The 25979-nt window shown below is 49.0% G+C and overlaps 1 protein-coding gene across 1 annotated transcript in view; it reads left to right on the top strand.

Moving 5' to 3' along the window:
• FIRRM (FIGNL1 interacting regulator of recombination and mitosis) overlaps positions 1-25979 on the top strand; it is a gene marked incomplete at both ends in the record, with an annotated part of 580029 nt that overhangs the window by 175744 nt on the left and 378306 nt on the right. Inside the window, 3 exons of the mRNA XM_082265049.1 lie at positions 6991-7177; positions 7267-7349; positions 7475-7526. Of these exons, the coding sequence (XP_082121175.1) occupies positions 6991-7177; positions 7267-7349; positions 7475-7526 (322 nt within the window). The remainder of the gene's footprint in view (positions 1-6990; positions 7178-7266; positions 7350-7474; positions 7527-25979) is intronic.

Below are 25979 nucleotides of genomic sequence, written 5' to 3'. Positions count from 1 at the left end.
AAAGGAGCAGCCAGGCTCAAACCTCAAAGAAAACCTAGGTTTCCGAAATGGGACCTTCCTCTTGTCCTGAATGCATTCTCAAAGACTGGCATAGAATCTTCTTCTTCTATCAAGGACCTGACCATCCGGACAGTCTTCCTGGTAGCCATCACTTCGGCTAAAAGGGTCTCTGAAATAAGTTCCCTTGGCTATAGAGAGCCATTTCTGACTTTCTTCCCAGATCGGGTAGTGCTGATACCCATGCTAAATTCTAATCCGAAAGTCACCTGGGTGTTTCACCAAAAACAGGAGGTCGTCCTTCCTACTTTTCGGTCTTCTGATGAGTCTAGTCCTCATCCATTGGATGTGGGAGAATCCTTAAAAATTTATCTTCAAGCAACTGCTCCGTTCAGACAGTCAGACAACCTCTATATCTTGTTTTGGGGTAAGAACAGAGGTAAACGTGCTTCATCCAGAACCATTGCATCGTGGATAGTGGCAGCTATCCAACAGGCCTATAGAGCAGAGGGTTTGGCTCCTCCAGAGGCGGTGACGGCGCACTCTACAAGGAGTATTTCTACGTCCTGGGTGGCCTCGCGACACGTGGCTCCAGAAGTGATCTGCAAAGCGGCTTCCTGGTCTTCGGTCAATACTTTTATGGCCCACTATTGTGTCGAGCCTGCTTCTTTCTCTTCAGTTAATTTTGGTTTTACTGTTTTGTCTGCGAATAGCATGAATTAAAGTTTCTTTGCTAAAGCATTCCCACCCGTTTGGCGTGAGCTAGTTATTTCCCACACGTAGGCTGCCATGGAGACTGTCAGGAAAACTGAAAATTCCTATCAGATACTTACCGTATTTTCTCTTACGTCCTCCGACAGTCGCCGCCGCCTCTAAGTCATCACTGTTGGGTATTGACTTCCTCTCCTCAGGAGTGGAGTAGCAAGGCATAAAGACTTAGTCAAAAGAACAAAGGCATTTGCATATACACACCCATGGGGGCTGTCCCATCTGGTCAATACCCCCCTGCAGTGACCACTCCCAACTCAATTTCATTCTGCCTAGCATCAGGAGTAGTTAGGCTTCCCTGTGCTGGGGCTACAGTCTCAGCCTATCTAATCTTTTATTTGATTTTCTTTAAAAATTTCATTTTTTTTTCTTACTTTACTAGCTGTTTATTTTGTCAGCTTTTAGTTTTTAGTCGACTCTTCGGAAGAAGATGGATCATGCGGTGCTGGGATTCGGACTGACCGCCCTGGTTCTCCAGATGGACCCCCAGCCTGTCATCGAGCGTTCAGTCGTGGTTCCTCCTGGCACTATGAACGACCCATCCTTGTTCGCAGCAGCGATGCAGCCGTGAGGTGGCTACCTCACAGGACACATCTGCGATGCTGCAGTGTCATGTCCCTTAGCATGGGTGCAGACTGTATGTGTGGTGGCCGCAGCGGGGTAAATCTGCGCGGTCCGCCATTTAAGGTATGGGCAGGCATGTTTGGCTTCTCTATGGGCAATCTACATGCTGTTTTTGGTGCCATCCGCCGCCATTTGGCGGTAGCCGAACGATCGTTCCGACCGCATGTCCGGCGGCCATTTTGGCGGAGCCTTCCATGCAATCCTATGGGGCAGCCATTTTCCCTGAGTCATGCAGCCTATAAGTTCAGCCTACTCTAGCAGCACTTCCATTTCCTCTGCAGCAGAACATCGGTGGCAAAACTCTGCGGGGCTCTGCAGGTTATTGCTCTCCATATCTTTCTGTATTGTCATTTCTGGCTCAGTTTGTTCTTCTCCTGTTTGGGGGTCTTTGTCACTGTAGCTGAGGCGGTGGGCTGCGCACTCCCCAGCGATCTTAAAGGGACAGTACTAACTTTGTTGCACTGTTGTTTTTTGTCACCTTGAGCAATGAATTCTCAGGACAGCAAGTTCCCTCCAGCTCTGGTGGGGGTCCCCATTTCTCCTGTGGCCCCTCTGAGACCTGATTTGGCCACTGTAGTGGCGACCTTGGTGTCAAATATGGAAATGCTGATGGCTGAACGTGCTGCTAAAAAGAGGCCCAGATTATCTCTCTCCTCTGATTCAGATGGTGATATGGCTGCTGCTGCTGCTGCTGCTGCGAGCGTGCCCTTTTCAGGGTCTCGCTCATCCTTGGACCTGCAGGGGTCTGAGGGGGAGGCAGAGGTGGAAGGGGTTGATACCTCTTCCCCGGGGTCGCCTGAAGAGCGGGCGACCATGGATGAATTAATTGTTTCCGTTAAGGAAACACTACATTTGGAGGATGAACCCTGTCCTCCGGGCGTTGTGTCCTCTTTTGGGACGCACAGGACCCGCAAGTCGGCGCAGGTTTTTCCCTGCCCCGCTGAGTTTCATTACACTGTTAATGAAATGTGGGGCACGTTAAAACGTCCATTCCTGGTGCCTAGTCGGTTCAAATTGCTTTATCCTTTTGCACCGGCTACGGAATCACGATGGTGTGTGCCTCCACAGGTGGATCACACTGTGGCTGTGTTAAACAAGGCTACCTTGGTTCCTTCGGAGGATACCCCGGTTTTCCGGGATCCCACGAACCGACGGTTGGAGTCTCTAGCCCGCCATTCCTATACGGTGGCGGGCTCATTGCTCAGACCCGTTTTCGCGTCTGTTTAGGTGGCTCAGATGGTGGCTGATTGGACGAAGGTGCTTAGGAGCAACCTCGTGTCTGATGATGCTCCGCCTGCCCGACTGGAAATGGTGGATCAAATCCACCAGGGAATCATGTATCTGTGTGATGCGGCCTTGAATGAGCACGCCTCTCTAGTGTCTCGGTACTTAACCGGCGACTGATATGGCTGAAGAGCTGGTCGGCTGACCAGTCCTCGCGGAAAACAGTTGCTGATTTTCTCTATGCTGGCTCTCGCCTTTTTGGCGAGGCGTTGGATACCCTGGTAAAAGGCGTCACGGGGGGCAAGAGCACTTTGCTGCCCCAGAACCCGAAGAACAAGTCCTTTCGAGGCAAGCGGGGTTCTGCGCCTAGATCCACTCAGGGGTCCTTTCGTGCCTTTCGGAACCAATCCAAGGGCAAGCCCTTCAAGGCCCAGGGCAGTCAGAAGAAGCCCCTTGGCGGGTAAGCAGAAGTCAGGCAATGCCGGCTCGGCGGGTCAGTCCGCCTCTACCTGAAGGGGGCGCCCTCACCCGTTTCAGGGGTGGGGGGACGTTTGCGCGGTTTCCTCCAACCTTGGCTGCTCCGGATATCGGACAGGTGGGTTCTGGAAATCGTTCGATCGGGATACAAGATCGAATTCCTTTCCCGACCGGCGGACAGATTCTTTCCCTCAAATCTTCATTTGCCTCCAGGGCGTCTGCAGGACCTGCACCAAGCGGTACAGGACCTTCTTGCTTAGGGGGTGATTGTCCCGGTGCCTCATCGGGACAGGTTTCGGGGGTTTTATTCAAATCCGTTCACTGTGCCCAGAAAGGAGGGCAAAGTGCGTCCTATTCTTGACCTGAAAGCGCTGAACCGTTTTGTGCGTGTTCGGAAGTTCCGTATGGAGTCTCTCTGTTCGGTGGGGGCCTCCTTGAGTCCAGGAGAATTCCTGGCCTTGATGGATCTAAAAGATGCGTACCTGCACATCCCCATTTTTGAGGGTCATCAGCGGTATCTTCAAATTACTGTCGCAGAGGACCACTACCAGTTTGTGGCGTTACCTTTCGCTCTCGCTTCGGCACCAAGGGTTTTTACCAAAGTGTTGGCGCCGATTCTGGGCCTGCTGAGGGCTCAGGGCATTGCGGTCTTGGGTTACCTGGACGATCTACTTCGGAGATCACGTGCCAGGCAGCACCTAGTGCGTGATCTGTCCACCACGGTACAGACGCTCCAGGAGTTCGGGTGGACCATCAACGTTCAGAAATCGACGTTGTCTCCATCGCTTCGTCTTCCCTACCTGGGAATGATTCTGGACTCTGCTTGGGCAAAGGTGTTCTTGCCGGAGGACAAGCTCCGGACCTTGCGGGAAGAGATCAGGTCCCTCAGGGACAGCCCGTCCTCGTCGCTCAGGGCCTGTATGCGGGGCCTGGGGTTGAGGGTATCGGCCTCCGAGGCGATACCCTTTGCTCAGTTTCACACGCGGGCTCCCCAGGTGGAGATCCTGGCCAGGTGGGACAGACTGCCTCAGTCCCTGGATCTGAGTGTCTCCTTGAGTCGTCAGACCAGATTGGCTCTTCTGTGTTGGCTCCAGTCCCCGTCGGTGGTGGAAGGCAAGTCCTTCCGTCCGTTGGTGTGTACGGTGATTACCACGGATGCCAGCCTGTCGGGCTGGGGTGGAGTCCTGGGCAACCTGTCTGCCCAGGGCACTTGGTCGGAGGAGGAGTCCTCCCTCCCGATAGATGTGCTGGAATTGCGAGCGATAAAATTCTGTCTCTTCCAGTGGTCGGACCGTCTTCGGGGCTGTCCTGTCCGAGTACAGATGGACAATGCTACCCTGGCTTACATCAACCACCAAGGGGGCACTAGGAGTGCTCGAGCGGCCCGGGAGGTAACCGACATTCTATCTTGGGCCGAGACTCATGTCCCGGCTATTTCGGCAGTCCACATTCCGGGTGTGGAGAATTGGCAGGCCGACTATCTGAGCTGCCAGACCCTGGACCAGGGGGAATGGTCCCTACACCCGAAGGTCTTCCAAATGCTGTGTGCAAAGTGGGGATCCCTGGACGTGGATCTGTTCGCATCTCCGCTAAACCGAAAGGTGTAAAGGTTTGTGGCAAGAACGCGTGATCCGCTGGCGGACGCCTCAGATGCGTTAGTGGCCCCTTGGCATCAGTATCGTCTGATGTATGCCTTTCCTCCGATTCAGTTGCTATCCAGGTTCCTCCGCAGGTTAGCCTCGGAAACCGCACCTGGTGATTCTGGTGGCGCCGGACTGGCTACGCCGGTCCTGGTACGCCGACGTTGTTCACCTGGCAGTGGCGCCTCTGTGGTGGCTGCCAATGCGGGAAGATCTCCTGTCTCAAGGGCCGATCTTCCATCCTGCTTTACAGTTGCTGGCTTTAACAGCCTGGCTGTTGAGACCCAGGTCCTGAGGGACAGGGGTCTCTCCTCTGAGGTCATTCCTACCCTTGTCAGGGCTAGAAAAACCTCCTCTGGTAAAATATATTACCGTACCTGTAAGGCTTATTTCGCCTGGTGTGAGTCCAGGGGGTTCTCCCCTCGCTCGTACTCGGTGTCGAGAGTGTTGGCCTTCCTCCAGTCTGGGGTGGACCAGCGCCTGGCGCTGGCCACGATCAAGGGCCAGGTGTCCGCACTGGCTATTCTTTTCCAACGCCCTGTGGCATCCCATTCTCTGGTTCGCACCTTTATTCAAGGTGTGCGACATTTGGCTCCTCCCAGGAAGGAGCCTTTACCTCCATGGGACTTGAACTTGGTTCTGTCCGTGTTACAGCGTGCTCCCTTTGAAAACATTCGGGATATATCGTTGCCTCTGCTGTCTAAGAAGGTTTCCTTTTTGGTGGCGATCACTTCGGCTCGCAGGGTGTCGGAACTGGCAGCGTTATCTTGCCGTTCTCCGTACTTGATGATTCACCGGGATAAGGTGGTTTTGTGTCCGCATCCCTCCTTTCTTCCTAAGGTGGTCTCTGAGTTCTACATTAATGAGGACATTGTCCTACCTTCGCTTTGTACGAAGCCTAAGCATCCTAAGGAGGTTGCTCTGCATTCCTTGGATGTTTTCAGGGCGATCAGGGTTTACCTGTCGTCTACGGAATCTTTTCGGAAGAGATTCCCTCTTTGTTCTTCCTGAGGGACCTCGGAAGGGCATGGCTGCATCCGCAGCGACTATTGCCAAATGGATCAGACAGACCATTGAACAGGCTTATGGTTTGAAGGAACGGGTTCCACCCTTCCCTGTTAAGGCGCACTCTACCAGATCTGTAAGTGCGTCCTGGGCCTATTGGCATCGGGCCTCGGTGGCCCAGGTGTGCAAGGCTGTGACTTGGTCGTCGGTGCACACTTTTTCCAAATTCTACAAGGTAGATGTTCTGGCATCAGCTGATGCCTCCTTTGGCCGCAAGGTTCTCAGTGCGGAAGTGCCATGAAGGACCCTTGTTTTTTTATGGGTCCCTGGCTGTTGGTATTTGCTTTCCTGGGCTGTTGCTCCTGTTGAGCATTGTTTTTCTGTTGCCCAGAGGTTCTCTTACAGTGCATGTAAGGTTCCTTTCTCTGATGTGGGTACTGCGTTGCCTTTTTCTACGGTTAAGTCTCCCACCCCTCATGTCTATACTGCTTTGGGACATCCCAACAGTGATGACTTAGAGGAGGCGGCGACTGTCGGAGGACGTAAGAGAAAACTGAATTTTTGTAAAATCTTTCCTGTAAAATTCCTTTCTCTGAGTCCTCCGACAGTCGCCGCCCCCGCCCCTCTTTTGGGGTTGTGTCTTATTACCTACTGCTATGCTACCAAACTGAGTTGGGAGTGGTCACTGCAGGGGGGTATTGACCAGATGGGACAGCCCCCATGGGTGTGTATATGCAAATGCCTTTGTTCTTTTGACTGTCTTTGAAGTCTTTATGCCTAGCTACTCCACTCCTGCGGAGTGGAAGTCAGTACCCAACAGTGATGACTTAGAGGTGGCGGCGACTGTCGGAGGACTCAGAGAAAGGAATTTTACAGGTAAGATTTTACAAAAATTCAGTTTTTCCTTTCCTGATGGTCTCCATGGCAGCCGGAGTTCCCACCCTCTCGTCTTGGATTCGGCTAAGATATGGAACACCTGCTGTACCTGAGAGCTGAAATTTATGGGAGGGGGGTCCTATACCCTTGGAGTGGAGGCGGGGTTAACCCACACGTAGGCTGCCATTTAGACCATCAGGAAAGGAAAATTACGGTAAGTATCTGATAGGAATTTTCATTTTTTTGTCTTGCTGTACTTATTTATCATTATGAAAAACTTTTTTTTTTTTTCAGAATAATTTTAATCCTTCCTTTATAAAGCTTTTTAGTCGTACTTTTTGTTTTATCCGTTTTTTTTTTTTTCTTTTTCATTCTTTAGGATGTCTATATTTAAAGCCGTGTTCCAGAGCTTTGCCCTATGTTCTCCAGAAATCTCCTTTCCGGTTAAAATGAAGGAAACTTTTGCTAAAGGGCAATCTACAGTAAACATTTCATTTTATCAATATACTTGCATTCACCTTTGTGCCTTCATTGTATTACTACCTCCAATGTGCTTTTCAGAGTTGGTGAGTGTGATCTTCATGTTCCGTAGCACCTAAAAAAAAATGAACACCAAAAACCTACAGATCAACAAAGTGCCTTATTTGTGTTTTAGGAGTATTCCATGTTGAATGCTGTTATCAGTTACAGAATGATGGAATCTCTACTGGCTATAGATGTATGGTGTTTTTTAGCTCGGTAAGATCCTTCTTACAGTGTCACATTAAATACATAAAAATGCAAAGTATGTGCAGAAAAAAGGTAAAACATTAGGTGTGAGTAAATTTATAAATTATTTTACTTTTTGTTTTGAATATATACAGGTATGGAACCACAGACCTGTGTACTCACCATGTTACAGTTATAGCTAATTTGGTAAGTCTTCTGACATTGCTTTGCTGTGTGAAATTTTAGGATTGTTAGAATCTGCCGTTACACTGTTTTTTTTTATGTATTTGAAAGTTTAATATGCAGTATGAAATGGAGTATACAATCAAAAATTCAGATGAGCGTTTATTTTTTCACTTCCTCAATTTCAACAAAATATTTATTGATTTTTATTAGGATAATCATACACAAACAGTACATAATGTACATCTCACTGTAATTTGGATCCCTGTTGGAACACACATCATTTCTCCTGCACTTGTGGCTGAAAGGACTGTGGGACATTCAGTGACTTTAAATAAGTTTTAACATTTTTCACTGGGGTGTTTTAATCCTTTATGCCTGGATTATAATAATTTTAGATTGTCATTATTGTTTGTGCTACTAATATTTGTATAGTTCCTGATCAAATATTTTTTTTTATTGTATCTGTCTTATAAGTAGCAGCATTTAGTTTAGTGTTGTTCAGCGTTTTAGCTGACACCTCCTGAAGCGCAGAGATCTCTCTATAGGTATCATTCGTATTGTGAGATTTACAGTACATAATGTCTGACAATGAAAAATCTCTTTTAAAGACATAGTAATAGGCTCTAAGAACAGTAGGGGGGTCAACTTGGTTTCATCAGGGTATAAGAGGGAAGTAAACAGAAACAAGGAGGTTTAGAACTGTGTCTAGATGGTTAAAATAAGTTTGAGTAAGGATAAAGGTGAACAACCGATATTGTGCCTTAATTGTGGTTTGCTGGTAGGGACATAGTCCCAATATTTCCACGCCTTATCAAATTTTTCTTAAGTGTTAGCCTTAACAGCAAGTGTACCTTCATAGGCGTAAAGCAGATTGACCAGAACTTTACGTTTTGACACATTAGGTGCTAAGTCTTTACGCCACATTTTGGGGATCAGGGATTTGGCTGCCAATAATATCTGAAGTACCACATTATGGTATTGAGTAGGGGATTTTTTGATGCCTAGGTTTAGTATTACTAATGCTGGTTCAGGTGATGTCAAAATCCCTTTCATTTTTTAAATTAGCTGAAATGTTTGTTGCCAAAAGCTAGCTAGATTCCTGCATGACCATATTATGTGGGGTATTGTACTCACTTGTCCACATCCTCTCCAGCATAAAATGGGTTGGAAAGAATTTGTTTAGTCAGTATGGGGTAAGATACCATCTGGATGTAATTTTTGAGCAGGTTCCCAATGGTTGACACAAGGGGTTATTGTGAAAGTGTATTGAGATGCTTTTAGTCAATGGATATCTGAGAAAGAAGAGTGTAGGTCTTTTTCCCGTTGCACCATTGGAGGAGTTTTGGAGAAAGTGTTCTTATGTTGTAGCAGGGAATAGAATAGAGAGATACTCTTGGTATGGGGGTACCCCCCATGTTGAGGGCATGTGGCCTGGTATGGTTTAGAATGGGGAAGGCAAATGACTAGCCACCCTCCTCCTAGCAATCTAGGTTCTGGTGTAAAATTTTGAGGAGACTGCATTTATTTTTTTGTGGGGTTCCACTTTAAAATTCAAAGGGCCTGGTATAAAGTGTGGGGGGATTTGAAGCCATTTTTTTTAATCCCTGCTGTATGTTACCATTCACCCACCTGTCAGTCAGGAATCCCTGGCTCACAGCTGAATGTGCCGAGAAGGGATGAGTCACTGGTTGCTAGGATGCCAACAGGTACCAATCTGTCCGATTATCTCATACTCTATTAGCTTTTAGACGGTCTCTGAAAACCCTCCTCGTTAGAAAAGCCTATCCTACCCACACCTAACAACTGTACTTCCATTTTCTCCATCAGCTCATCCCCCACAGTTATTGCCTTCTGTTTGACTTGACCCTCCCTTCTAGATTTAATGTTCAATATTTTTTATTAAAAGTTTTGCAAAATAACATAGGGAAGATAGAAATTGGAACATTCGCAAGAAAAAATGTTACGGCATCAGAATACAATGCGTCAATGACATTCATAGAATTCCCGGAAATTATGCATATAAATTCTAATACAGAACAACACATGTCAAATAGTTGCATTTAAAGCAGCAATCACCAGCAACATCCACGTAACATAACAGCAGGGGAAAACATCAACTGGAAACAAATCGTCTAAGTCGTATCGGATTATCTCGATAAAGTAAATTGCAGAACTATGAAAGCAGAAGAGAAAGAGGAAAGGAAAAGAAAAGGAGAAAAGAACAAGTCAGAGTCTGCCCCCCCCCCCCAGGACCATGCCCTAATACAAGTATAGTATGCCACCCAATGTTGAGGGAGCCTGGAGATATGCCACCCAGGGGGTTCCACACCTTCTCAAACTTCATCTGAGTGTCTCTATGGATACCAGTCAATTTTTCGTTAACCGTGATCCAGGAGATTTTATGTTTAACCATCTCAATATTTAGCACCGGTGACTTCCAAGAACGTGCTATGGTTATTTTAGTTATTTTTAGAGTACGCAGATGTCTGGGGATCTCCCCATCGAGGTCAGCAAACAGCGCCATCTTAGCAGCCTTGGGAACATTTTGTCCCATCACCGAATGGATCAAGTTGAACACCCAAATCCAAAAGCGCCGAACCTTCGGACAGGACCACCAGACATGATGCATATTGCCTACCTGTCCACCGCCCCTAAAACATAGGGACAAGGCACCAGGATATAGCTTCGCCAGTTTTGACAGAACCAGATACCAGCGAGATAACACTTTATAATTCTATAATTCGCTTCCATCAGGGAGGTGTTAAGGATTCCCCTGTGGACCATTTTATCCATTTCTTCTCAATTGTTTCTCCCAGATCTGATTCCCATGCCCGTTGGTATGAAAGTTTGTGATTGTGATCATTGAATAGGGCATAGTGCCGTTATTATTATGGAAGAGAGGGGCCACTGGAGTGTGAGGGGGATTTTAAAGGATACAGTTTACATGCCATGTCCCAAAGCCGCAACGGGTGGGACAAAGACGGGCACATAATCGCCTTTCAGTCCCGTGGGGATAGCTATAACAATAGGTCTAGGGGGATAGTTGGACTAGCCATTGCCTCCAAGTGTAACCACATTAAAGATTTGATACAACTGGACTAGTTGTGGCGCCCTATAGTAACGTAGAAAATGTGGGACTCCCAACCCCCCTCTCCACTTAGCTCTATATAAAGCGGACCGAGCTACCCGATATCCACCTTTAAGATTTAAAGACTAAGGACTGTAGTTGTTGGAAGAAAGTGGAGAACACCAGAATCGGGGGTGATCTGAAATAATATAAAATACGTGGAAGAACCGTCATTTTTATTGTTGCAATCCTCCCCAACCAGGGAAGATCATAATTCTGCCAGGTTTTCAGGTCACGTTCAGTAGTCGTATAAGGGTGGGTAATTAGCCTGAAATGTCAGAAGTCAGTTTTACCCCATTTAAAGGAAAAGGATGGCCATAGGGCATTCAATACTGTGTCAGGAAGATTTATATTTAACACCTCCGATTTAAGTTGATTGACCCGAAGTGTAGAAATATCTCCAATATTATGTAATAAAGAAAACAAATTTGGTAGGGCCGTTATAAATAGGAGCTTATCATCGGCAAACAAACTGCATTTATAAACCCTGCCCCCACTCTCCATTCCATGAATATTATGGTCAGCTCTAATGGCTATCGCCAACGTCTCAATAGCCATCACAAATAGGAGTGGGGAGAGAGGGCACCCCTGCCTAGTTCCTCTATGGATACTTAGCGGCTCTGAGGTATGTCCACAACCCACAATATTAGCCAATGGATTCAAATACAAAGCATGTAGGAGATTGAGGAATTTCGGTCCACAATTCCATTTTCCAAGTATATAGAAAAGGAAGGGCCAGGACAAGGAATCAAAGGCCTTGTGTAGGTCTAATGACAACAACATACCCTGTCTCGAGCTACCTCCATCCCAATTTGACCGTAGAACAGTGATCAAATCTACTGCCCATCGTATCTCCCATCGTATCTGGTCCGCTGCTTGTCTTCCCAGGAGAAAACCGACTTGGTCAGTGTGTACATATTGTGTCAGGAAGACATTAAGCCTATTTGCATAGATTTTAGTGAGAAGTTTTAAGTCATTATTGATCAACAATATTGGACGATAATTGTTCACGTCAGTATGATCCTTTCTGGTTTGGGTATTAAGCATATATTGGCTCTATTAGAATCCGCTTCAAGTGCTGCACCATCCCTGATCGCCCTAAAAAAGTTGAGTAGATGTGACACCAACTGTACCGCAAACTTTTTATAATATGCAGCAGAGAAGCCGTCAGGGCCCTGGGGTTTTCGACGATCTAGCCTGTTTAATAACCTCTTGCACCTCCTACAAGGAGATCTCCTTTTCCAAGAACTCTCTGTGAGAAGCCGACAGAAGGAAGGTCAAGGCTGTCCAAGAAACTATCAATGGTCTCACGTGGGGGATCTGCCGTGGCAACCTACAGGGAAGAATAATAATCATGAAACATTTTCATAACTTTCTGCGGGTTCTGGGTCAAGTTACCATTCGATTGCCTAAGCTTAGGGGTACCCAGTTGCCAAAAGCGAGGTGTCCGCTTGCGAGCTAACATAGTGCCCGGCTTATCCTTCAATTCACTTCCTTAATTTATTTTCCCCTGAACTAGTAAGCCAAGTGCAAATTTTTTTTCAACTGTGTGTCTTTACAAGAATACCGTGACTACTTTATTTTGTATGTTTGTTTGTTAGGACAAATAGCCAATTTGATGATTATGTGACTGTGACTCAAAAACCTAAAAACACAAAACATACTGAGTCAGTCTGTGTCAATGGTTGACCAAAGTTTAGAATAGGGAAGATATGTGGTCTGATTTGAATGTGGGAAAATGGTTCGTGCCATGGAGAGAACAGCATTTTAGAAACTGCTGACCACCTATTAATTTTAGGCACTGTAGTCTACAGCAGTGTTTCGCAACCTTTTTGTGAGTCAAGGCACCCTTTAGAGCTGTGCACAATCTTGGGGAGCACCAGGAGGTGCATCTAAGTGCACACCAGGAGGTGCATCTAAGTGCACACCCTCTTTTGCATGTTCCAGCACATCACATTTTTACAAAAAGGCGGCACGACTTTTGGAGGTGTCATTAAGAATTAAAGGCTCCCACGTGTCTGCAAAAGAAAGTCAGTTAGCAGTATGTGGCATCAGTCAGTTAGCTGTATGTAGTGTCAATCAGTGAAGCAGTATGTGGCATCAGTCAGCAGGATCCTCTCTCCCTCTGCCACTTACCCCACCACTTAAGATGAAGGGAGACTTATAAGGCTGCTCTCCTCTGCTTTATCTTCAGCTGCTGGATCAGCCATAGCAGCCACCTGTACAACATGGAAGGGGTGGCCACACCCCTGGTTTTGTCCACCACCTCTGGATGCCGGAGAGAGCTTGAGGGAAGAGACGTCCAAATGAACTCCCAGGCGAGGAGAGATGGCCCTTGCCCACCACTGACATGTATCTCTTTTTCAGTCATGAAGGCAACCAGGGAAGGATGCATGTAATCCTCCAGAGGACATGAACAATATCTGATGAGCAGTATCGCTATAGGTCAGAGCTACATGATTCTGGATAAAATGAGAATCAATTTTTTTGCTTAGAATAATGATTACGACTCCCGGCATAACATCTTTTACATTCTACAAAAAAAATTGGGCTAACTTTACTATTTTTTTTTTTTTTTTTAATTAATTAAAGTGTAATTTTTCCCAAAAAACTGCATTTGACTTCTGCGCAAATACAGTGTGACATAAAAGATTGCAACAATCTCCATTTTAATCTCTAGGGTCTCCTCCGCTAAAAAAAATATATATAATGTTTGGGGGTTCTAAGTAATTTTCTAGCAAAAATACTGATTTTAACTTGTAAGCAACAAGCGTCAGAAAAAGGCTTAGTCTTTAAGAGGTTAAACTGCCCTCCTTTTACAGACGGAAGTTCATTCCTTTATTCTAAATTAGGCTCCGTTCACATCTAGGCGTTATGGGGCGTTTTTGGGGCGTTTTTCTGCTCTAGGATCAGCTCTCAAAACGCCCAACAAGACAAATCCTATTCATTTCAATGGCCCCTGTTCACATCTGAGCGTTTTGAAGCTGTATACAAAACGCCCAATGCTCAAAAAAGTACATGAGCTTCTTTTTGGGCAGATTACAGGCGTTTTCCATTGATCTCCATTCAATCTAAAAACGCCTGCACAAAAATCGCGGTAAAAATCGCGGTAAAATCGCGGTAAAAAACGCCGCAAAAATCGCGGTAAAATCGCGGTAAAAAACGCGCGAAAAACGCTACGCTCAGGTGTGAATGTAGCCTTAAGGAAATGATACATATTAATACATTGTGTTTATAGTTATCTAGCAACCTTAACAGTGTTGATAAACATGGAGGCTCTTTTTTTTTTTTTTTTTTTTTGACAGCTGTGAGTGAGCAGAGAACGGTTTTGAATGCCATTTTAAGGCCTTGAGGGGGGATTGCAGTTTTTTAACGATTAATTGTGCAGCTCTACTATGGGTTAAATATATATTTAATGGCAAGGCTTGATCAACAAAGAATTTTTCTGTAAACTTAAGTATACAATGGGAATAATTATTATTTGATCCCCTGCAGATATTTTAAGTTTGCCCACCTATAAGAAAATGAAGAGTCTATAATCTTTAACATAGTTGTTTTTTAAACGATAGAGACAGAATATCAACCAAAAATCCCCCAAAAACATGTTTTCTCTATCGTTCATTGACGGAGACAGTCTCTGATTTTCATATCAGTAGGGTTATACTGCCCCCTACAGGAGTAGGACACTAGGCAGAAAAAAGTTCTGGATTCGCCTATGGGCAGTCCCAGGGGGTATACCCTCTCTACCTGCTATAGGATGTCAGTTTTATTCTGGCTGGTCAGGAGTAAGGATTCCAAAAAAGATAAGTGCTGGACAGCACTCCCTTTTCCTGCGCTCGGAACCTGGTCCTCAGGCTGTTACAATCCTGGAACTCGTACTGGTATTAGGCATCCATGATGGCTAGGCTTTGCTGCCCCTTACGACCAGGGTGGTCGACCAGACACTGAAAATACAAAGCAAAAAAGGGCGCACCAGCCTAGCGCATTATCCTTGGCAAGTTTATTTGGATAAAATTGTTTAAAATCAAATACTCACAAACAAACAAGAAGTTTCAGGCACATCAATTCCATACACCTGCCTCCTACCAGAGGATCAACGTCTTTACTGGAAGCAGAGGGCTGACGCGTTTCGAGGCTGTGCCTCTTCCTCAGAGCCTGGAGGCCATGGTCAAGACCATAGTTTAAATATAGTATGTAGGGCCAGGCCTCCATATGACCCCTGGGAGATGTGGGAGGAGATATCGCCCAAATGGGCGTTGCTACACAGCCATTTACCCAAAAGCTATTGCAAGTCACAAGTGTGGTTACATTTACATTTTAGTTGGCAAAGCCCCACGTGACCATTTGTTCCATTAGTGAGCTATCCAAAACACTTCCCAGCTCATCGTGGACTCCATTTCACATAAGAATAATAATCATAATCATATAAAATAATAATAGTAATATAAGAATAATAACTGATATGGTGGACTGACCTGTACGTGTCGTGGTCCTGAACCAAGTAGGGCATCGAGCTGGGACCATCGTGTTGGTTGATAGTCCACTAACTCATACTGGGCATATTGGGCATATTCCCTGGTGGTCCAATGGTGTTCACTGTAAGATAGGTTGCCAGGATATTTGGGATGGTAAAATATGGCAGCAGGGTGGCGGTGGAACGCACGCCGCTCACCCCGGAACTAGCGTGCGCACCACCGCATAGCGTCACTTCCGCCCATCTAGGTCGTGACAGCTTCCGGTTTCCATATACGTGGGCGGCGGGACAGCGGTGGAACGCACGCCGCTCGACCCGGAACTGGCGTGCGCATCACCGCGTAACGTCACTTTTAGATGGGCGGAAGTGACGTTACGCGGTGATGCGCACGCCAGTTCCGGGTCGAGCGGCGTGCGTTCCACCGCTGTCCCGCCGCCCACGTATATGGAAACCGGAAGCTGTCACGACCTAGATGGGCGGAAGTGACGCTATGCGGTGGTGCGCACGCTAGTTCCGGGGTGAGCGGCGTGCGTTCCACCGCCACCCTGCTGCCATATTTTACCATCCCAAATATCCTGGCAACCTATCTTACAGTGAACACCATTGGACCACCAGGGAATATGCCCAATATGCCCAGTATGAGTTAGTGGACTATCAACCAACACGATGGTCCCAGCTCGATGCCCTACTTGGTTCAGGACCACGACACGTACAGGTCAGTCCACCATATCAGTTATTATTCTTATATTACTATTATTATTTTATATGATTATGATTATTATTCTTATGTGAAATGGAGTCCACGATGAGCTGGGAAGTGTTTTGGATAGCTCACTAATGGAACAAATGGTCACGTGGGGCTTTGCCAACTAAAATGTAAATGTAACCACACTTGTGACTTGCAATAGCTTTTGGGTAAATGGCTGTGTAGCAACGCCCATTTGGGCGATATCTCCTCCCACATCTCCCAGGGGTCATATGGAGGCCTGGCCCTACATACTATATTTAAACTATGGTCTTGACCATGGCCTCCAGGCTCTGAGGAAGAGGCACAGCCTCGAAACGCGTCAGCCCTCTGCTTCCAGTAAAGACGTTGATCCTCTGGTAGGAGGCAGGTGTATGGAATTGATGTGCCTGAAACTTCTTGTTTGTTTGTGAGTATTTGATTTTAAACAATTTTATCCAAATAAACTTGCCAAGGATAATGCGCTAGGCTGGTGCGCCCTTTTTTGCTTTGTATTTTCAGTGGTCAGGAGTAAGGACCTAGTTTCTTGCTGGAATCTCTGGTCCTGGCAAAAGTTTTTTTTTTTTTTTTCTAGATAGTTTTTTCTAGTTAGCTTTTTCTCCGGATTTTTTTTCCTGTGAGATCTACAAGCAACTAAGCCGGATCTGGGCGACGGGCTGCATATATAGATCCAGTTGTCACCCCAGCTCCGTGCTTGGTCAACCGCGACATAGTCCCACCTGACGGTGACTGGCCCAGCGAGTTAAATGTCTCACCAGGTCGCATACAACCAGGTCTAGGCCCGAGTCGCAGTGTTCCTATTGGCCGACAGCCCCCCACTTCGGCGGAGAGGGGTTCTGTCAGAAGATTGCGCCTGCCTTTTCCTGGTATGGGGAGTAAATGTTCCCCCCTCTTCCCCTGGCAGGTTTTGGGGTGGACGCGGGCCCCTCCCTAGGACAGTCGGACCCTCACAACCCCAGGTTTCCCTCTGTCCTGTCACGCACCCCCCCACCTACCTGTCCCCCTCCCCCCTCACTACTGGGGCTATGGGATGTTTGTAACTACTCCCGGGGGCCGGGAGCGAGCTTTAGGCCTACGGTGGGGGCAGGGGGGGTTGCACCGCCGGCGGCCATTTTGAGGGGGATTTCTATTGAGAATCACTGGCGGCCATGTTCTGGGATTTCCTAGAGTCATTTTTTCCGGTGGTGGGGCCCCTCCCTATACCCTAATGCTGACACTCAGATGTTTCTCTGTGGATCGAGATTGGTGCAGACACGTGCTGTGCAGACGTTCTGGGCCTCCTGGTGCATCTTTAGTGAAGGGTGTTGAGTCTGGGGGGTCTTTCTCTGCTGGGGGTCTTCAGTGCGCTCTGTCTGACCTCTTGGGGGCGCTGCAGCATGGTGGGAGGTTCTTAAAAAAAAAAGTTTTCTTTTTTCTCAACTTTTGCTGACGGGTTCCCCTGGTGCAACATGGACCCTGCAGAACAAGTGTCCCCACCTGACCCCCTCAAGGAGGCCGCAGGGCCCTCCGGACCCCAGCTATCCATAGATGCATTTTTGGCAGTCCTGGAATCCTTTGTGTCCTTGGTGAAGGTGGCCTTTAAAGGGCGAGCTGCCAAAAAACATCCTCCACCTACCCCTGCCTCATCTGATATGTCAGATTCTGAATCTGATTCAGCCACCGCAGACGCGGGTCTCCCTGCCGGGTCTACAACCTCGCGCCCTGTCTCCTCTGATAGTGAGGATGACATCTCTACCTCCGCCACTGTGCAAGAAAAGGCACTGGTGGACGCACTGATAGTATCTGTGCGTGAGACCCTAAGTATGGAGGACGCAGCTGCAACTGCGAATGAGGCGCAAGTTAAGTTTGGCACTCTCAAGCCATCCAGAGCGGCAAAGGTTTTTCCCTTTCCCGCGTATTTTGACAACATGCTCAAAAAAGAATGGGACTGCCCAAAGCGTTCCACTGGGGTGCCTAAGTGGATTACTAGATGCTACCCCTTTGAGGAGTCCCTTATAAAGAAGTGGACTGTGCCACCTATGGTGGACCCTCCGGTTTCAAGACTGAATAAAGCTACCATGATCCCAGTGGAGGATTCCCTGTTTTTTAAGGATCTGTCGGATAGAAAGGTGGAGTCTGTGGTCCGCAATATGTACTCCCTGGCGGGGTCTGAGCTAAGACCGGTGTTTACGGTTGCCCTTGTCCCGCAAACCTTGACTGAATGGGCTAAGTTGCTACGCCGTGACCTAGAGGGGAAACAACTTCCCCCTGCCTTTGCGGAGCTGTTGGACCAGTTGGTGCAGGGGCTGCAATTTGTTTGCGATGCTGCTCCCATTTTGGGCCGACTTCAAGGAGGTCGCCTGTTCGTACGGTCATGAAAAACCTGGAAAAGTTATGAAATTTTAAAATGGCAATTTCCAGGCCTGGATAAGTTTTGGAAAATAGTTAACCCACAAAGTTTTGGAAAAGTCATGGAAATTTGAGAGAAAGGCGCCACTCAGTGTGGCAGAGGTAAATAATTTTATTGACACATATTAAGAAATTACATGGAGGTGTAAGTGTCTATCTTCATAGCTCGCCGTCCTTCCCGGTCCACGGTGTTTCCGTCCCTGAGGCTGGCCAGCAGCCAGGAGATGACACTAGGGGAGAACCAATCAGGGGACTCAGTCAGATCGAGGCAGCGGTGAAGCACATACCTCACTGGAGGGCCACACGAACGTGATGACGCGGGGGGGGGGGGGGCGTAACCAGTTTCGGAGCATGCGTGAGCTGCTCCTTTAAGGAGCGACTGTGCCCTCACTGCGGTGCAGAGGCAGCGTGGTCCGGAGTGGGGTACATTGTTGCGCCTCATACCGCTACCTTCGGGGGGGGAGGGTTTCATCCGCCGTGATGACCTCCACCAGGACCCCCAGGCCTGTTATTAGGGTAGGCCTCACTAGGCCCGAGGTCACGTGCTCATTGGTGCAAAGCCACCATTTTGCCGTGGCCTGCAGCCTTAACAGGCCTCAGCAGCCTGCCTGGGTATCCCTATATTTGGCTATGTTAGCCATGGGAATTGCATTAATTAGGTTTGTCCTTTTCCCTACCCCTCAGTGGTTACTGCTTTTGGATGTCTCATCCGTCTATGATTTAAAGCAGCAGCTACGTCCGTCGGTAGACGAACGAGAAAAGGGGATTTCTCTTACGTCCTCCGACAGTCGCCGCCGCTTCATAATCTTCACTAATGGGGTTATTGACCTTTGCTCCGTAGGGGTAGCTAGGCAACAAGATTTGTTAATATCAAAGCTTTTAGCATATCACACCCCTAGGGGGTGGTCCCCTCAGTCAATACCTCCCTGCTTCCTGCATTCTCAACCCAGTTTCTAATGCCTAGCTTAGGAGTAGCAGGCTGATACTGTGCTGGGGCTTTCTGTCTCAGCCTTCTATCTTCTTTTTGATTTTATTTTGAGTATTTTTCTCTTTCTTGTGCTTAGCTGTTCTTTTATTCAGCATTAGTTTAGTTTCTTCGGATGAAGATGATCATGCGGTGCTGGGTCTTGGTCTGGCCACCCTGGATCCCAGGGTTCAGGGCCAGGAGCTTCCCAGCCTGCCATCGAGCGTTCAGCTCAGGTTTCCCTGGCATATTGAACGACCCATCCCTGTTCGCTGCAGGGATGCTGCCTGTGAGGTGGCTACCTCACCGGACGCCATTTGCGGTTTCGCACCCCAGTTCCACTGCGTCCCGGCTGCGACACTCCCTGTCCTCAGTACAGCGGTTTGGTCGCTAGAGAAGGCTCCCCATGCCATACGGACTGGTAAGTGCAATTCTATGTGGGGACCTGTCTGTTTTGGGTGTCAGTCTGTGACTGTGTGACCCTGCATGTCTGTGTATGTGCTGAGCTCCCTGTCAGATTCCTGTGTGGAATAGCTGCCTTTCTGTGGGCTGCGGGGGGGGGGGGGGCTCTCCCGCTCTGCTATGTGAATGTATGGGGCAGACTGGGTTTTGACATGCTGTGCGGCGGCCGCTCCTGCAACCTGCCATGTTTTTGCGGCAAATTATGGTGACCGGTCCTGTGTGGTGCGGCGCGGTGTTTTGGCGCCAAACGCCGCCATTTTAGCGGCGATCGCATGCAGCCACATGTCGGCGCCATTTTCTCATTGCCTGCATCCCTCAGCCGAGCGGCCATGTTTGTGTAGCCTACATAGGCTTTATAGGGCGGTCAGTCATTGCATCACTTCCTTTTGCTCTGGAACAGCGATCGGTGGCAGCAGCACTGTGTGGTCTCTCCAGGTTTTTACCTTGCTTTTTCCTGTATTTCTTGCCCAGTGTCCTTATCCCTGTGGGGGTCGGTGCAACAGTAGTGTGCGGTGGGCTGCGCTCGCCGCGGTCTTAAAGGGGCAGTTCTCCTTTTTTTCAATATTGCTGGGGCATGGATTCTCAGGATTGCAAGTTTCCTCCCACCCTGGTGGGGGGCCAAGGGGCTGCTGCATCCCCCGAGGGGGCTGATCTGGCTGCTATTGTGGCAAATTTGGCTTCTCAGGTGCAGATGCTAATGGCTGATCGATCCGCAAAATGGCCCAGACTGTCTATTTCCTCTGATTCAGAGGGCGATGGGGCTGCTATGGCTGGAGTGCCCTTCTCAGGGTCTCGCTCATCTCTAGACCTTGGGGGGGGTCTGAGGGGGAGGCTGAGGTAGAAGGGGTTGATAATTCTCCCCCTGGCTCGCCTGAAGAGCTTGCACTCATGGATGAGTTGGTTGCTTCTATCAAGGAAACGCTGCATTTGCAGGATGAACCATGTCCTCCTGCTTTGATGTCCTCTTATGGGACGCAAAGAAAACGCAAAACAACGCAGGTTTTTCCTTGCTCTGCGGAATTTCAGCACGCTGTTGATGAGCAATGGCGCAATTTAAAGAAGCCCTTTACTGTGCCAAGTAAGTTCAAGCTGCGTTATCCCTTTACACCCACCGCCGATGAGCGTTGGTGTGTGCCGCCTCAGGTGGATCACGCGGTGGCGATTTTGAATAAATCTACTGCGATTCCTGCTGAGGATACCCCGGTGTTCCGGGACCCTACGGACAGGAGATTGGAGTCTCTTGCCCGTCATGCTTATACGGTTGCTGGTTCTATGCTGAAGCCTATGTTTGCTTCCATTATGGCAGCCCAAGCTATTGCAGATTGGACGCAGGTGCTCAGGCGCACCCTGGTGGCTGACTGCCCCGCCGACAACATTGGCTATGGTGGATCAAATTCATCAGGGTGTCATGTATTTGTGCGATGCGGACTTGGATTTAGTCCCTTTGGCTGCACGCCTCTCAAGTGTGGCGGTATTGAACCGTCGCCTGATATGGCTGAAATGTTGGTCGGTTGACCAATCTTCTCGCAAGACTTTAGCTAATCTTCCCTACGCGGGATCTCGCCTTTTTGGCGAGTCCTTGGATACTCTGATAAAGGGAATTTCCGGGGGTAAGAGCACTCTCTTGCCCCAAACTCATAAGAATAAGTTTGTTCGTGGTAAGAAGAATGCTTCGTTTAGGCCCTCTCAGGGGTCCTTTCGTGCCTTTCGGTCGCACTATAAGGGCAAGCCCTTCAAGGGCCAGGGCTCCCAGAAGAAGCTGTGGGCAGGTAAGCAGAAGTCCGGCCAGTCCGGGTCCGCTGCCCATGCCAATTCCGCCTGAAGGGGCGCCCTCACCCGGTTCTGGGGTGGGGGGACGTTTGCTCGGTTTTCTTCAACCCTGGCTGGCCTGCATTCGGGACAGGTGGGTTCAGGAAATCGTTCGATCTGGATACAAGATCGAGTTTCTTTCTTGGCCGGCAAGCAGATTTTTTCCCTCAAATCTTCAGCTGTCTCCGGAGCGATTGCAGGATCTGCACCTGGCGGTGCGGGATCTGCGGGCCCAGGGAGTGGTGGTTCCGTTGCCTCATCGGGACAGATTTCGAAGGTTCTATTCCAATCTGTTCACTGTGCCCAGAAAGGAGGGCAAGGTACGTCCGATTCTGGACTTAAAAGCTCTGAACCGCTTTGTGCGGGTTCGCAAGTTCCGCATTGAATCTCTGCACTCAGTGGTGGCTGCCCTGAGTCCGGGGGAATTCATGGCCTCCATCGATCTGAAGGATGCGTATCTTCACATCCCCATTTTCGAAGGTCACCAGAGGTACCTTCGTTTTGCCATTGCGGAGGATTGTTACCAATTCGTGGCGTTACCCTTTGGTCTCGCTTCGGCTCTGCGGGTTTTCACCAAGGTGCTTGCGCCGGTCCTGGCTTTGTTGAGAGCCCAGGGCGTCTCTGTCTTGGGGTATCTGGACGATATCTTGATTCGGTCTCCGACCAGTCAGGGCCTGGTGAACGACCTGTCCATCACGATGCAGACTCTGCAGGATTTTGGTTGGACGATAAATTTTCCAAAATCAACGTTGTGTCCGTCGGTTCGTCTTCCCTACCTGGGCATGATCCTGGACTCTGTTCAAGCGAAGGTCTTCCTGCCGGAAGACAAGCTCCGGACGCTTCAGGACGAAGTCAAATCCCTCAGGGACAATCAGTGCTAGTCACTCTGGACGTGTATGAGGTGTCTGGGATTGATGGTCTCGGCTTTCGAGGCGATTCCCTTCGCCCAGTTTCACACGCGGGATCTTCAGGCGGAGATCCTGGCCAAGTGGGACGGGCGTCCGCAGTCCCTGGATCTGAGGATCTCATTGAGCCAACGCACCAGATGGGCTCTTCTGTGGTGGCTCCAGTCCCCGGTGGTGTCAGGGGGCAAGTCCTTTCGTCCCTTGTCGTGGACGGTGATCACCACGGATGCCAGCCTGTCGGGCTGGGGTGGTGTTCTGGGCGTTGTGTCCGCCCAGGGAACTTGGTCGGAGGAGGAATCCTCCCTTCTGATCAACATTCTGGAATTGCGAGCGATAAATCTCTGTCTTCTGCGTTGGACGGACAGACGTCAGGGCCGTCCGGTTCGGGTTCAGACGGACAATGCCACAGCGGTGGCCTACATCAACCACCAAGGGGGCACCAGGAGTGCCCGAGCGGCTCGGGAAGTGGCCGCCATTCTGTCTTGGGCCGAGACGCACATCCCGGCGATATCTGCAGTTCACATTCCGGGGGTGGAGAACTGGCAGGCGGATTATGAGTCGCCAGACCCTGGACCAGGGTGAATGGTCCCTTCACCTGGATGTCTTCCAGATGTTGTGCGCGAAGTGGGGTTCCCCGGATGTGGACCTGTTCGCGTCTCGTCTAAACCACAAGCTGGAAAGGTTCGTGGCAAGAACGCGCGATCCTCGGGCGGACGCCTCAGATGCGTTAGTAGCGCCCTGGCATCAGTATCGTCTGATATATGCCTTTCCACCGATTCAGCTGCTGTCCAGGCTCCTTCGCAGGTTGGCCTCGGAACCGCACACGGTGATTCTGGTGGCGCCGGACTGGCCTCGCCGGTCTTGGTACGCAGACCTCGTGAATCTGGCGGTCGACGCTCCGTGGCGTCTGCCTCTTCGAGAAGATCTTCTGTCTCAAGGACCGATATTCCATCCTGCTTTACAGTCGCTGGCTTTAACGGCCTGGCTGTTGAAAGCCAGGTCCTGAAGGATAGGGGGTCTCCCCCCTGAGGTCATTCCCACTTTGATCAAGGCTAGAAAAGCCTCTTCGGGGAAGATTTACTACCGTACTTGGAAAGCATACTTTGCCTGGTGTGAGTCCAGGGGGTTTTCCCTCGCTCATATTCTGTGTCGAGAGTGTGTGCTTTCCTCCAAACTGGTGTGGACCAGCATTTGGCGCTGGCCACAATTAAGGGTCAGGTTTCTGCGCTGGCCATCCTTTTTCAGCGCCCGGTGGCGTCTAATTCATTGATTCGCACCTTTGTTCAGGGGGTGCGACACTTGGTCCCCCTAGGAGGGAGCCTTTGCCTCCATGGGACTTAAACCTTGTTCTGTCCGTGTTGCAACATGCTCCCTTTGAAAAGATCAGGGAGATTTCGTTGTCTCTGTTGTCCAAGAAGGTTGCCTTTTTGGTGGCGATCACTTCGGCTCGCAGAGTGTCGGAGCTGGCTGCTTTGTCATGCAGCTCTCCCTATTTGGTGATTCACTTAGATAAGGTGGTCTTGCGACCAAACCCGTCTTTTCTTCCGAAGAGGATCTCGGAATTTCACCTCAATGAGGACATTGTCTTGCCTTCGCTTTGCGCGAAGCCTAAACATCCGAAGGAGGTGGCTTTGCATTCCTTGGATGTTGTTCGGGCGATCAGGGTTTACCTGGCATCGACTAAGTCTTTTCGCAAGTCGGATTCCCTATTTGTCCTTACAGAGGGACCTCGGAAGGGCATGGCGGCGTCGGCTTCTAGCATCGCCAAATGGATCAGACAGACCATTGAGCAGGCCTATGCTTTGAGGGGGAAGGTTCCTCCCTTCCCTGTGAAGGCACACTCTACCAGATCCTTGAGTACGTCTTGGGCCTGTCATCATCGGGCTTCTGTGGCCCAGGTGTGTAAGGCGGCGACTTGGTCGTCCGTTCACACCTTCTCAAAATTTTACAAAGTGGATGTTCAGGCATCGGCAGATGCTTCCTTTGGCCGTAAAGTTCTTAGTGCGGCAGTGGCTTAGGGTCCCTTGTTTGGGTCCTTGGCTGTTGGGGTGTTTTTACCCCTAGGTTACTTGTTCTTCCTGGGTTGTTGCTCCTGTTGAGCACTTTTTTCCTGTTGCCCAGTTGGTTTTCTTACTTTGGTAAGGTTCCTTTTTTTCTGATGTGGGTACTGCGTTGCTTTAGGCGCGGCTGCGTTTTTCTCACCCCTCATGTCTACACTGCTCTGGGACGTCCCCATTAGTGAAGATTATGAAGTGGCGCGACTGTCGGAGGACGTAAGAGAAAACTGAATTTTTGTAAAATCTTACCTGTAAAATTCCTTTCTCTGAGTCCTCCGACAGTCGCCGCCCCCGCCCCTCTTTTGGGGTTTGTTTATGTACTCTACTGCTATGCTACTGAAACTGAGTTGAGAATGCAGGAAGCAGGGAGGTATTGACTGAGGGGACCACCCCCTAGGGGTGTGATATGCTAAAAGCTTTGATATTAACAAATCTTGTTGCCTAGCTACCCCTGCGGAGAAAAGGTCAATAACCCCATTAGTGAAGATTATGAAGTGGCGGCGACTGTCGGAGGACTCAGAGAAAGGAATTTTACAGGTAAGATTTTACAAAAATTCAGTTTTTTTATTTACCGTAAAATCCATTTCTCCGAGTCCACCAACGGATGTAGCTCCCACCCCTCTTTTCTCTGAAGAGTTGGGTTTTAGTTATTATTCAGCTACGTCCGTCGGTGGACTCAGAGAAATGGATTTTACGGTAAATAAAAAATCCCATTTTCTCCCACAGGGTAACAAGGCTAAGGACCCGTGTCGCAGACGGGGCCCCTCCTTTTCAGCACATAAGATTTTTTGTGTCCCTCAGGCAAAGTCCTTCAAGGCCCCCTCGGGTGGTTCCAAGCGACCCTTGTCTGGCAAACAAAAAATCGAGTTTCTCCAGACCTGAGGACAAGGCCCCTTCAGCCTGAAGGTGCGCCCTCACCCGTATCTGGGGTGGGGAGACTTCTTTGCCGGTTCCCAGACCTGTGGCTTTCCCGCATATAAGACAAGTGGGTTCACAAGGTCATACGGTCCAGGTAGAAGATCAAGTTTCGGTCCGCCCCACTGGTAAGGTTCTTCCCTTCCAATGCGAGACTTCCCCGGATCGCTTACAGGCTCTCTTTGGGGGTGGTACAGGACCTGGTACAACAGGGAGTAATAGTTCTGGTTCCGTGTGCGAAACCTTTTCAGGGCTTTCCAATCCTGGATCTGAAGGCACTGAATTGCTTTGTGTGAGTTCAAAAATTCAAGATGGAATCCATTCTTACGGTGGTGGCTTCCCTACATCAGGGGGGTTTCCTGGCCTCCATAGACATCAAAGATGCTTACCTTCACATCCCAATATGTGCAGGACATCAACGGTTGCTGCGCTTTTGCCGTGGAAGAGGATCATTATCAGTTTGTGGCGTACCCTTTGGTCTCGCCTCTACTCCTCGGGTCTTCACAAAGGTGTTGGCTCTGGTCCCACGGTGCTGGACTCCACTCTGAAGGAGTTCAGGTGGATTCTGAACCTTCAGAAGTCATCCCTGGTCCCTTCCATGAGACTGGACTATCTGGGCCTGACTTTG

This window comes from Pelophylax lessonae (assembly GCF_965119305.1).
Source record: "Pelophylax lessonae genome assembly, chromosome: 8".
Classification (NCBI taxonomy): Eukaryota; Metazoa; Chordata; class Amphibia; order Anura; family Ranidae; genus Pelophylax; species Pelophylax lessonae.
Note: the sequence above shows the minus strand (reverse complement) of the source record. Positions and strands in the feature narration are given on the sequence as shown.